Raw genomic sequence first — 12,564 nt, 5'->3', positions numbered from 1 at the left:
AATGATTAGGTTTATTCCTAGATACTTTGTTTTCTGATGCAATTTTAAAATGGATTTTTTGTTTGTTTAACTTTCTGGCATTTCATTGTTAGTGTAAACAAATTCTGAATATTAATCTTGTATCCTTGTACTTTGCTGAATTCATGTATTAGTTTTAATAGTGTTTATGTGGGGTCCTTAAGTGACATGACTTTTTAAAATTTCAACCAATATTGTTCCTGTCATAAAGAGTAGAGCAACTCTTTTGAATTAAGACCGTGTTCCATATGGAGCCAAACTGTTCCATTTTTGGCTATATTCTTCATCCAAGTTAATCAATTGCTCTACTAACTCTGTGCCTCAACTTTCATCTGTAAAATGGAAATAATAATAATACCTACTTTATGGAGTCATTATAGACATTCATTGATGGAGTGCATGTGGGATATGCTCAAGACTAGTGCCTGGCACCACAGGAAGTACTCGGAGATATTAGGTGGGTTTCTTTGTTGCTTTTTTTTTTTAATTGCTGAAGCCACTCAGACAGCACTGTCCAGCAGCAACAAACAAGCCGCATGTATCATTTTAAATTTTCTGATAGCCACACTAAAATAGTTAAAGATAAACAGGTGAAGTTAATTTTAATAATATGTTTTATTTAACCTCATGTATCCAAAATACTATCGTTTCAATGTGTAGGACTAGCCACATTACCAGCGGAATGGCCATGTGTGACTGCTGATGGTTGGGCCTCTCATTTTATCTCAAGGCCGTAACAACTGATAAATCACGTAATTCAAAGAGTTTCTATTCCAACACTACACAACGTGCAGTGATTTGAACAAAGACTTTCTTTTAATAGTGAGTGAAGATGCTATTATTACACATAACAGGTAGGTTTCATTGTTAATTATGGTTAAATCCTCTTCTTTCTGTAGAAGGCCTTTCTATAATCACCTTCGCCCAAAACTGTCCATAGCTGAAGGGAGAGAGCACAGCCTGCAGACATGGAGCATTCTCAGATTTTATTTTTATAGCCATGGTTCAATAAGTAAAACTTTGAATGCTCCAGGCTACTGGGAATTTCATATTCCCTCATTATTATCTTGTTTACTTATGCGGCAACCAAACGATACATACCTCTTAAATGTATGACAAAACCCCATGACCTTAGGTGCGACATTATGGATCCTAATGTTTACCCTGGAGTTTATTATTATTCTTATAATGGACTCTAGCTTGGTTTAATTGGCATTCTATATACAGTCTATAAAATGGTGCACATGAGCTTTTCCATGGTTGGTAATTACATTACTTTTGATTTTCTCTCATTTGCCCCCTTCAACCATGATAGTCCTCTCCCACATCTTATGGACCAGATCTTACAAACAGTATGAATAGTTTTCAAATTTCCTTTGACTCAAACTGACAGATTAAAAACTAATTATTCTCTGTAATGTTTTTACAGTGAAAACTTAAGTTGAATTGATTTATATACACTTCCAGCCAGCACATTTGCAATTCAAGGTTAAAATTGTTCTTGAAACAGCACCAGTTAAAATGCAATTACAACTCCCCAAGCAGGGATAAAAGAAGGAAATGTTTTACATGCTCACTTCAAAAGTTAAAAAGTCAATTTAATATTACAGAAATAAAAACTTTCATTTATTTTCCCTAAATGATAAAGAGTTCATTAATTATATTCAAGGTAAATCCAAGTGTGTTTATTACATGCCTCTGGAAAAGAATAAGGGAAAGAGAATACAGGCTTTGTGAGGTGGATCTGTTTTCCGTTTGCAGCTCCTGTCTTGTTCATAGTTCCTGATTCTTCCCGTGTTGGGTTGCAGGCGGTGTCTTTACAGAGTGCAGAAGAATGTGAATAGATGTATACTGCCAGTAGTGGAATGGCAGTAGTGGGTGCCCTGCATGGTAGGGTCTTTGGAGGGCAGCTAAAAGGAATGGTTTAGGGACGTCTGTACTAACATCAAATTCCGTTTGTCCACTACAGTATTGCTCTTCCGGTGAATGATACTGAAGCCGTTACGCGTGTGGCACAAAGTGACTGAAAAGTGTGAAAAGCAGAGTCACATAGACCCAGGCTTCTAATCCTCACTGCACCTCTCAGTTTCTGTGTGATTCTGAGCAACTGACTTAATGTCTCTAAGCCCAAGTTCCTACTCAGTCAAAACAATAAAAAAACGATGGTAATACCGCCAACAGTACTGGATTTATATGAGGATTAAGTGGGAGAAAGCAGATAACATTCTTAGCACAGGGTGCCTAATCAACGCTCAGTAAATATTAGTTTCTAGTGTTAGTGATATCATAATAATATTATGAATAATGTCACTCTAATGTTGTTATTTTGAGCCAAGACTAAGTTAGCAAAACAGTGTTTATGAAGGGCTTGACAAAGGTACCTGGCACATAATGAGTTAATAAGATGCAAATATTCACGATACATATACATAGACACATTATATATATATACAGTGTATATGTAATGACATTAAAAATGTAACTACATATGTTTTGTTTACTATATATATGTATCATACACATTGTTAATATATATGTCTATATATACTGTAAGAAAAGAAAAGGAAAAAGAAGCTGCCGAGAACTTCTTACGGTTGTTGTAAGCTTAGCACGCAATCATAGTTACTACATTCTTCACAAAATAATAATAGTAACGACAGGGGGCACAGTGGTAAAGAACCCAGCTGCCAGTGCAGGAGACGCAGAGGACATGGGTTTGATCCCTGGGTTGGGAAGATCCCCTGAAGGAGGAAATGGCAGCCCACTCGAGAATTCTTGCCTGGAGAATCCTGTGGACAGAGGACCCTGGTGAGCTACAGCCCGTGGGGTCGCAGAAGAGCCAGACACGACTTACGCACTGATGCATACGCTAATGACAGTCATATTTACTGAATACCTTTTCTGTGTCAGGAATTATTCCAGGCAGGAAAATGTTTACTAATAATACCTGTCGAAAGGTAGTGGACCAAGGTACATTTGAGAAGGAGCTCGTGTACATTTTAGAAGGATCACTGTGTTAGCTAGATCTAGAAGAATGTAGTTAACTAGATCTAGAAGAACTGAACAGATTACACGCCAAATGCATGGACCAATCAGAGGCCGGAGAGACGCAGCTTTGTAGTTTGTTCTATGTCTTGTGCTTTACATGGGGCTGCCTTGTTGCCCATCTCTTCGAAGCACCTTCCTATCATCGCCTGGCCTATGAATGGCGTCCCATGGAATCCAACAAAGTCAGGGTCCTGGTGGTGGCCAGGTTTACCTTTAGCAACTGTGGGTTTCAAGGCAAGGGTAAGGACTGAGGGACAACATGCAGCAGCTGTGTGAAGAGCTGCAGAAGTTGTCTGGTCCAGATGACCGCTGACCTCCTGCCCAAGTGAAAAATATAGGTTCCCCTTGCCAATCTGGAGACCATGAACGCTTCCACTCAATGGCCAAGCATGCCCGTCACCAGCAGGAGAGGCCACTGACAATTTTTATCCAACTGAGAGGAGAGAATGAGTTTTCATAAATGCTGCCAACACTGAAGGACATTTATTTGATGAGCCTGCTAAGCTTGTCCTCCTTTTTTCCTCTTTTATGGGACTGTCAAGAGAAGCTATGATCCAGGTGACAATATAATATCGCCCAGGTCATCAGTTCACTCTCAGAACCATCACGTCGTTCCTTTGAAATCTTCGGGCAAGTTGAGTTAATGACAAGGATGTGGCCGAGCTTTTAAGCCATTGCATGTCATTAAACTGTAAGAACACTTTGAGCAAAATCACTTCTGTGTTGAATTCAGGACCTGCCTCTTTTTACAGTTATATGACTAATTCTTTCCTGAGGCATCAGAAATAAACTTTTCAGGAGTACTAAATGAGAGCTGTGAAAGAAGCAAGTATTCAAGAGAATACACAGACCTTGGAGTCACATTGCTGAGGGTCTCCCAGGCCATCCTTTCCTGGCATCCCAGAGATGAAAGTATTTGATTACAGATGGCTGTCCCTTCTAAAAAATTTCTGGTCTAACTTGCTATGTATGACAGCCCACTCTTCTTTAAAAAAAAAAAAAAATCACCCTGAAGTTAAGGAATTCCTTCCTCTATTCAAGTCACATCTCTTAAGGCTTTAATGCAAACCAATTTTCTCTTATTTGGCCTTCTCCGGACGTGGATAAGAGCTGGTCATCATCTTTCACATACAAGGCCTTTAATCAAATTACTCCTTACTCGCCTTTTCTTCAGGCGAAACAATTCCTCTTCCTTTAACCTTTCCACACGGGATTGTGCTCCTTCCCTTTCATCATATTGGTTGGTCTTTCCCTTGACTGCCTCCAGAAGGTCTTTGTTAATTCCTTTCATGTAATTTTTAGGAGTTATTTTCTCTGAGAAAATCCTGAAAGCTCCTCTCACTTTGAGACGCTTTCAGTTGTGATTTTGGTAGTGTCTACCAAGTGTGTGCACCTTGCTAGGTTGAGTTGATTTTTCCCTTTCAGCACCTCCAATTCTTTTCATCTGAATAGGTCACCTTTGGACAGAGTAAACAGTCCAGTTTTTGTAATTCTTCTTTTATGGCCTTTCTCCCTTCATGATACATAAACAGGGACCATCAGAAGGAAGAATGGAAGAAAGACAAATTCTAAATAGCAACCACATGAGTTGTTAGAAGTTCTATGAATTGTAGAGAACTAGAATAAAAGGGGAATAACAGGCTACTTTTGCGTGGAATACCACCCTGCTTCTATTCCCTTGGGGAAAAAGCAGAAAAGGTTTCATGGTTTATTATCACTTTTCATGTGCAGGAGAATTGGGAGAGGAGGTGGAATGATGAGTGAATCCGTATACTTAAATTATTTTTCTTGACGGTGTAAATTCAGTGCCTTTTCAGGCAAAGAGAGGAGTTTCAGACTGTAAGCCAGTCATTTTCTGTCATTCTGTGAGGCTGTTAGAGAAACACGGGTTCGTTCCAGGCTTCAAGACGCCCATCCAGAAATCCCGGTCCTCATTCTCTTATTGTCCATTGGCTTAACCACCTCCTGGTCCTGTTAAGTTTAGGGAAGCCACTCCATCTCAGCTTGGGAAGTGGTTTTCTATTTTCCCTTGTAATTCTGTCCTGCAGAAAGCATTCTGATTTGGCATTCAAGGAGCCAGTTGGGCCAGAAAGAGTTCGTTCAGTTTCTCTATTTATTTCGTTTTTAACTGCAGCTCAAGGAGTTGGTGTTTTGGTGGCTGGACATTTTACGTTATGCTCCATTTCTTTGGTTACAAGAGTATCTTCGTGGCCCATTGAGAACAAATCTCTGTCACTTAGCCCCTGTTCTATTCCTCTTATATAATAAAATGATCTTTTCTAAAAAAAAAAGAATTATTGGAGTATAGTTGCTTTACAGTGTTGTGTTAGCTTCTGCTGTACAGCAAAGTGAATCAGCTCTACTTATACATATATCCCCTCTTTTGAAGATTTCCTTCCCATTTAGGTCATCACAGGGCACTGGGTCGAGTTCCCTGTGGAGATGTTCGTTAGTTACCTGTTTTATACACAGTAGTATATGTGTCTCCCAGTAGTTTCCCAGTTCATCCCACTGCCACCCTTTACCCCTTGCTGTACATACATGTGTTCTCTACCTGTGTGTCTCTATTTCTGCTTTGCAAATAGGTTCATCTATACTATTTTTATAGATTCCATATGACCTTTTTTATGCTATGCAGAATGTTGAGGGCCACAAAGAATCCTTTTTGGTAGTATAAATAGGATCCTGGAGTCCTGAATTTTCTTTGATTTCCCCTAAAAGTTTAGACAGCAGTCTTGAGGAATATGTTTCCCAGTAATATTACTAATAATGACACCTAATCTTTACTACGGGCTTACTGGCTGCTTCATAGATTTTAATCTTTTTAACAACCTTAAGAAAGGCAGTACTAGTATCATATCCATTTTATAGATGAGGAAACCTGTGTTACTGAAAGCTTGAATAATTTGCTTATGGTTACCCATCTGGTAAATGTTGAACTTCAGTAGTTTAACCTGTACATCATGGGCTTATCAACTTTGTGACTTAGTAACTGTATCCCTAGTATATAAGAAGGTACTTAGTAAGAATTATTGATAAATTGCGAATATTTCTAAAGCTCTTCTGTTCCTGAAACTGTTTTAATGACCATGCATGGACAATCTCATTTACTGCTGACCCAAACCCTATCTGGTCGATGTTGCAGTAATTATCAGCATTTTACCAAGGAAGATTTGAAGCTCAAGAGAAGTCAAACAACTTTCTCAAGGTCACAGAGTGATTGAGCCATCGAGCTAGAATTCCCACCCAGGAAGTCTGAGTCTCAAACTTACCAGTTTCACCATATAACTCTGTGCTGCTTCCTGTAATCCGGAAGTTCTTGCCAGGGGTTGGGGCAGGGATGGCTGGGGGGTTGCTGCCGAAAGACCCGGCCTCTTGTCTGAGACACGAGCTGCAAGAGTTCTAAGCACCTTCCAATGAAGTGGTTTTCCTTTTCAGTTGACAGAAAAGAATCCGCAGCCAGATAAGCCCACTGGCAGTGATGCCAGCAGGCAGCCTGTGTCTGGCTGAGTTTGTCCCATTCGACTTCGGGCACCTCCCAGCACCTTGTGTTCTCATCACCCCTCCTGGCTTTGGACCATGTAGCCTTCTAACCAAATCTCTCTTTTTTTTCTTTTTCTCTGGTTCTGTGTTCAGCTCGAGGCTTTTTATTCCATCTTCACCACGGAGCAGCAAGACCACGTCAAGTCAGTAGAGTATCTGAGAAATAACTTCCGGCCACAGCAGGGCCTGAATAACAGGGTGGTATACAAGTCTGCCATTCGTGACGCCTGGAACCACGACATGACGGACTTCTTAGAAAACCCACTGGGGACGGAAGCCTCTAAAGGTACATTTGGATTCAGTGCCCTTGCCCAGAGGAAGATTTCCTTATCATAAATTACTTTAAGTGAAAAGGAGTTCGGAACCAGCCAAGAACTGGAACTTGGCATTAAAAGCATGTTTCTCTGCTGAAAGAGACTTGTCTGGGTGATAAATAGAAGCATTTGTGGGAATAACTTCAGTTAAATAGATATGTTCAGAATTGCCCTTTTGACTAGCGAAATATCAGTCCTTCTCTCTGTAATTTGACCTTGTAGCATCAGCACTAAACTTGTTGATGTGTTAAAGCTTTTTGGTGTCTTACTTTTTAACTGTTTCCCTGCTGCAATCAGGTGTTTGAGCTCAAACATCAGGACCTCAGACTCGCTTTCAACACCCCAGTCTTCAGCTTTCTTACTAACTTCCATACTAGGCAAGAAGTCCCCCTCCAGCTCTCCACCTCCACCAGACATCACGTAATCTTTTAGATCTATGGTTTAACAATTCAATTCCCAGATCTGAAAAACATAAGTTTCATAACTTGCTTGTGTCCTAATCTTTTTCCATTTCTCCTTTCTCATGGGAAACGGTCATGAATTTCTCTCCCAGGAAATTGGAAAGTCTGATTCTACCCTCACAGCCCAACCTTCAAGCTCTGTGATTTGTCATAAAATCACAGAGCTCAGGAAACCTTTGAAGGAATAAGGCTTGTCAAAGTCCCAGTATTTGGAAGGGAGGAAGGAAAAAGAAGGTATTTCCTTTGGGTTTGAAGAGATGGGCCTTTCCCAAGCCAGTTCTCTTTTGAAATAGTGGGCTTGGGTGATGTGGGAAGCGTTTATGTCATTTACTGACGTTGACAGTTAGACTGTGGTATTTTTAGCATCGTGAGTTATATGCAAGGGCTTTATTTCAGGAATGTACATACCCCTACCTCCAATAAAAGGGACCAGTTTACTGGCATATGACCTTTATAGGAACAAGAGGAGTGAGTTGATATTCCAGAAATAACTGCATTAATGTGCCCTTTGATAAGAATGAGCCCATTTTCCAGGCTCATGTATCTGCAAAGGAGCTAAAAGAAGAGGAAAGGGAGTTTTAACAATGTGATCATCTCCTTCCTGTCTGTATACTTTTGTCAGAGGACGGTGCGAAGAAGCTAGTCTGGCCAGGTTCCGTCAAGACATACTTGAGAATCAACTAATTTGGGGCTGACACTTTGTCAAGGGCCTCATTTATCAACTGGGAACAGCAGGAAGGTTGAGAAGCACACAAACCTGTAAACTATCTTGAATTGGACTGGCATGAAGAATCTCATTTGGCTTTTTTTTTTTTTTTAATCCAAGTTAAAAATAAAGCAAACGGCCAAACTGTAAAGCTTCTCCCAAGAGAACATGCTTGGGGAAAGGAGGACTCTTAGGGCTGACTATGTTGCAAGAGGTGGGACGTTCGGAGGATGGGGAATTTATATCACAAGTGAGTATAGGATCTGATAGCTTGGAAATGCTGACGTTATGACAGTTACAAAGTTCTTTCCTGATAAATGGGCTTGAGCATCTGATATACCAGCTGTGCAGAGAGGGTGCATAGTCCTTCTTACCCAAGGAAATTAGAGAGGACACTGGTTTCCATTGTGTTAAATTGTCAGAGTGGGCAGTATCCTCCACCAAATGGGCTTTCTCTGATTTTGAGCAGAACCAAGGACCCATCCTTAGAGGGAATCAGTTCTTCGTCTTGCAAGGTTACAGTGGTCATGGTGTGCATCCATTGCTGACTCTTAAGATGTTTGAATGTTAAGATGTTTTGTGATCTTTCTAGAGACAGTCTTCTTTTTAATTTTTTTAGCATAGTGTTAGAGTGTAACCTACAGAAACATGCACGCACAGTATGCATACAACTTGATGACTTTTCAGAAACTGAATATGCTTGAGTGACACACACCCAGATCCAGAAACTAACATCACATCAGCTTCCCAAAGCACATTCCTCTCCCCATTCTTAGTCACTGCCCATTCCCAAGGATAACCATGGTCATAGTCTTGCCTCCTGATCAGTTTCGTGTAAATAGAATCAGTTCACCAAGTTCTGTTGTGTGAATTGCTTCTGTGCTTTACACTGCTTTGAAGAGTCACCTATGCTATTTCATGTAGTTGTAGTTTGTTCTTGTTGCTGAATTTCAGTGTGTGACTGTCCCTGAATTTATCCATTTTAATATACATGAATTTGTAGATTTATTTTCATGTTTTGGTAATTATGAAAGTTTGTTTTTTCTAATTACTTATTTGGCTGTGCCGGGGCTTGGCTGCTAAACATGGAATCTGTTTAGTTGTGGCCTGGGAGCCCTTAACTGAAGCATGTTGGGACCTAGTTCCCTGACCAGGGATCAAACCTGGGTCTCCTGCATTGGGAGCACGGAGTCTTAGCCATCAGGGAAGTTCTTGAACATGCCTTTTAACCAGCATGTGGACACATCTCTGTTGGTTATGCACCCTGTAGTAAAATGACTACAGCTTAAAGGATACATGTATGTTTGGATCTGATTAGATACTGACCAGTTTCCCAGAATGACCGAATGTTCCACTTTACAGTTCTGCCAGTGATATAAGAAAGTTTTCTATTTTTTAAATGCTTTTTTCAAGGCCTGATTTACATATCATAAAGTTCAGGTGTAGTGAATGTGCAGTTCAGTGATTTTTATCAAACTCACACTTGTACAGCCATCACCACGTCTACTCTTAGAACATTCTCTTCACCCCGGCGAGTTCCTTCATGCCTGTTTACAGTCAGGTCTTTCTCCTAACCTCAACTCTGCTTTTGACTTTAGGATTTTAGGATTTATCCATGTAGTGGATCAGTAGCTCATTTCTTTTTACTGCTGAATAGTATCCCTGTTTGATTTTTTAAAATAACAGCTTTATTGAGATTTAATTCACATGCCATATAGTTTACTCTTTTGCAGTGTACCCTTCAGTGGTATTCTGTATTCACAAAGTTATGTGATCATCACTAGTATCTGCTTCAGGACTTTTCGTCACCCCCAAAAGAAATTCCATCCCTCTTAGCAGTCACTCCTTTTTCTCTCATGCCTGCTTCCTGCCCAGGCCCAGGAAACCAGTAATGTGCTTTTTGTCTGTATGGAGTTGCCTGTTATGGAGATTGCACTTAAATGGAATCCTCCAATACTTGACTTTTTCGTCTCTGGCTTCTTTCACTTAGCATCATATTTTCAAGATTTATCCATATTTGCACATGTGTCAGAATTTCATTTCATGAACAAACCATACCTCATTGTATGGATATACCACATTTTGCTTATCCATTTGTCATTTGTCAATAGATAGATCCCACTTTTGGCTCGTTATGAATATTGTTGCTTTGAACATTCGTGTTCACATTTTTGTGTGAATGAATGTTATCATTTCTCTTGGATATAAGCCTAGGAGTGGAATTGCTGTGTCATAGGGCAACTCTACGTTTTCATTTTTTTTAAGAACTGCCGAACAGTTTTCCCAAAGCAGCGGTACCAGTCTACACTCCTGTCAGCATCGTGTGAAGGTTCTCATTTCTCCACATCTTCACCAACACTTGCTAGATATCTTTTTTGTTGTAGTCATCCTAATGGATATGAAATAGTATCTCTTTCTAGTTTTGATTTGCACTTTCCTGATGACTACTCAGTGAACTCCGGGAGCTGGTGATGGACAGGGAGGCCTGGCGTGCTGTGATTCATGGGGTCACAAGGAGTCGGCCACGACTGAGCAGCTGATCTGATCTGATCTGATGACTACTGATGTCCCTGTTTTTTTTAATACTTATGTGTTTACTTGGCTGTGCCGGGCCTTGTTTGTGGCACACAGGATGTCTTTAGTAGCAGATGCGGAATCTGTAGTTGTTGCGTGCAGGTTCTTGTAGTTGCAGCGTGTGAGCTCTTTAACTGCAGCATATGGGACCTAGTTCCCCAACCAAGGATCGAACCAAGGCCCCTTACATTGGGGGCGCAGAGTCAGCCACTGGACCACCAGGGAACTTCCTTCCCTATTGCATTTAAATAATGTTTCTATTTGTTTTAAATGTCATAGAACCATGGTCCACATGACCAAATGCTCCTCCTTGTATCCCCCCAAGAAAACTCAGGTATTTTCATGGCACCAAAGGCTGAAAGCCAGCTACCAGTGCTGGCAATTATCAGGAAGCCTGGGGGGCTTCGATTATCAAGGTTAGTGATCTGAGTAGAGAAGAGCCAATACAAAGGAAGAGTCCCTTTATTGATTTTTGGCTGTGCTAGGTCTTCATTGCTATGTGGGCTTTTCTCTAGCTGTGGCAAGTGGGGGCTGCTCTCCAGTTGCAGTGTGTGGGCTTCTCATTGCAGTGGCTTCTCTAGTGGAGCAAAGTCTCCAGGGCATGTGGGCTTTTATAGTTGCAGCTCCAGGGGTTTAGAGTGTACACTCAGTAGTTGTGACACTTGGACTTAGTTGCTCTGTGGAATGTAGAATCTTCTTGAATTAGGGATCGAACCCATGTCTCCTACACTGGCAGGTGGATTCTTTACCATTGAGTCACCAGGGAAACCCAGTAAGCTTTTTTGATCTAGGACCAGGTATTGGGCCATGTGATCTCTTGTTGCAACTACTCAGCTCTGCCTCTGTAGCATCAAGGCAGCTGTAGACAGCACATAAATGAGTAAGTGTAGAAAATGTCTTCTAATAAAACTTTATTTGTAACAATAGGTGGCAGTCCAGATTTAGCCATGGAACAATAGTTTATATACCCCTGCTCTCGGGGATGGCTCAGACTTGGATGGAGAAATCCAATCTTAGGCGTGTTTGAAGGTATTTTCATGGTGGTCATGACTGTGAGAGTGTCCATGGCTTGGTTCTGCCTTTCCAAGGCACTGCAAGAGGTTTATTAGCTTGGTAACCACTCACTGACCAGTCCACCCTAAGAGCTGCTCATCTTCCACCCCAGATGTATAAGCAGAGCCTCAGTAGACTGAGCCCCACCTCCCTCGTTTGCTGGCTGTGATCATCAACTGGTGTTCATTGAGCAGCACCGTGGAGGAGGCTGCCTGAGTTAAGGTGCCCCCATCCTGCCCTTCTGTCAGGATGATCCGACATACTGGAACAGAAAAAGCAGAATCAAGCTTTCAGACCCAAGCAGGAGATGCATGGCCGCCCACGACACCCAAAGAGGGGGAAACGTCATCCTAATCTTGTACTGATGCCTGAGACAGACTTAGAATGGATATCATCTGTAAAAAAATATAAAGCTCTAGTTTCCAGGAAATGGAAACAATATTTAGGCTCAGTGATTGTTCACGGGACATCCAAGTCACCACTCTGCCCTTTGTCAGTAAATAACTTGGATAGACTTTCAGATTTAATGGGCTGTCATTTTAGTTACTCTTAACACTTCCCGAGCACATGGAAGAGCACGTCGGTGATGAAGTGCTGAATACTGTCTATTGTGAAGGCTTTTGGAACAGTGAACAGAGAAAAATAACTTTGCTTCCAACAACATGAAACATATGGTTTATTAATGTAATGAAACCTGTTCAAACCACAGTGGAATCAAAACCACTTGATCTGATAATGTGATTTGATGGCTTAATTAAAATGACATTGGATAATGTAATAAAAGCAAAGGAAGAGGACAGTGAGCTGCCAGGGTCCTGCCCAGTCTCCTAAAACCACTGCCATGGTT

The 12,564-nt window shown here is 41.0% G+C and overlaps 1 protein-coding gene across 4 annotated transcripts in view; it reads left to right on the top strand.

The window, feature by feature from the left end:
* Positions 1–12,564, top strand: part of PTPRG (protein tyrosine phosphatase receptor type G) — a 774,504-nt gene that overhangs the window by 626,292 nt on the left and 135,648 nt on the right. For all 4 annotated transcript variants that reach the window (XM_024982945.2, XM_024982946.2, XM_024982944.2 and 1 more), the window contains 1 exon segment: positions 6,703–6,895. In XM_024982945.2, the coding sequence (XP_024838713.1) occupies positions 6,703–6,895 (193 nt within the window).

Source organism: Bos taurus, chromosome 22 (assembly GCF_002263795.3).
Source record: "Bos taurus isolate L1 Dominette 01449 registration number 42190680 breed Hereford chromosome 22, ARS-UCD2.0, whole genome shotgun sequence".
In the NCBI taxonomy this organism is placed as follows: Eukaryota; Metazoa; Chordata; class Mammalia; order Artiodactyla; family Bovidae; genus Bos; species Bos taurus.
The sequence above is the reverse complement of the archived record's forward strand: the minus strand, read 5'-3'. Positions and strand labels throughout refer to the sequence as shown.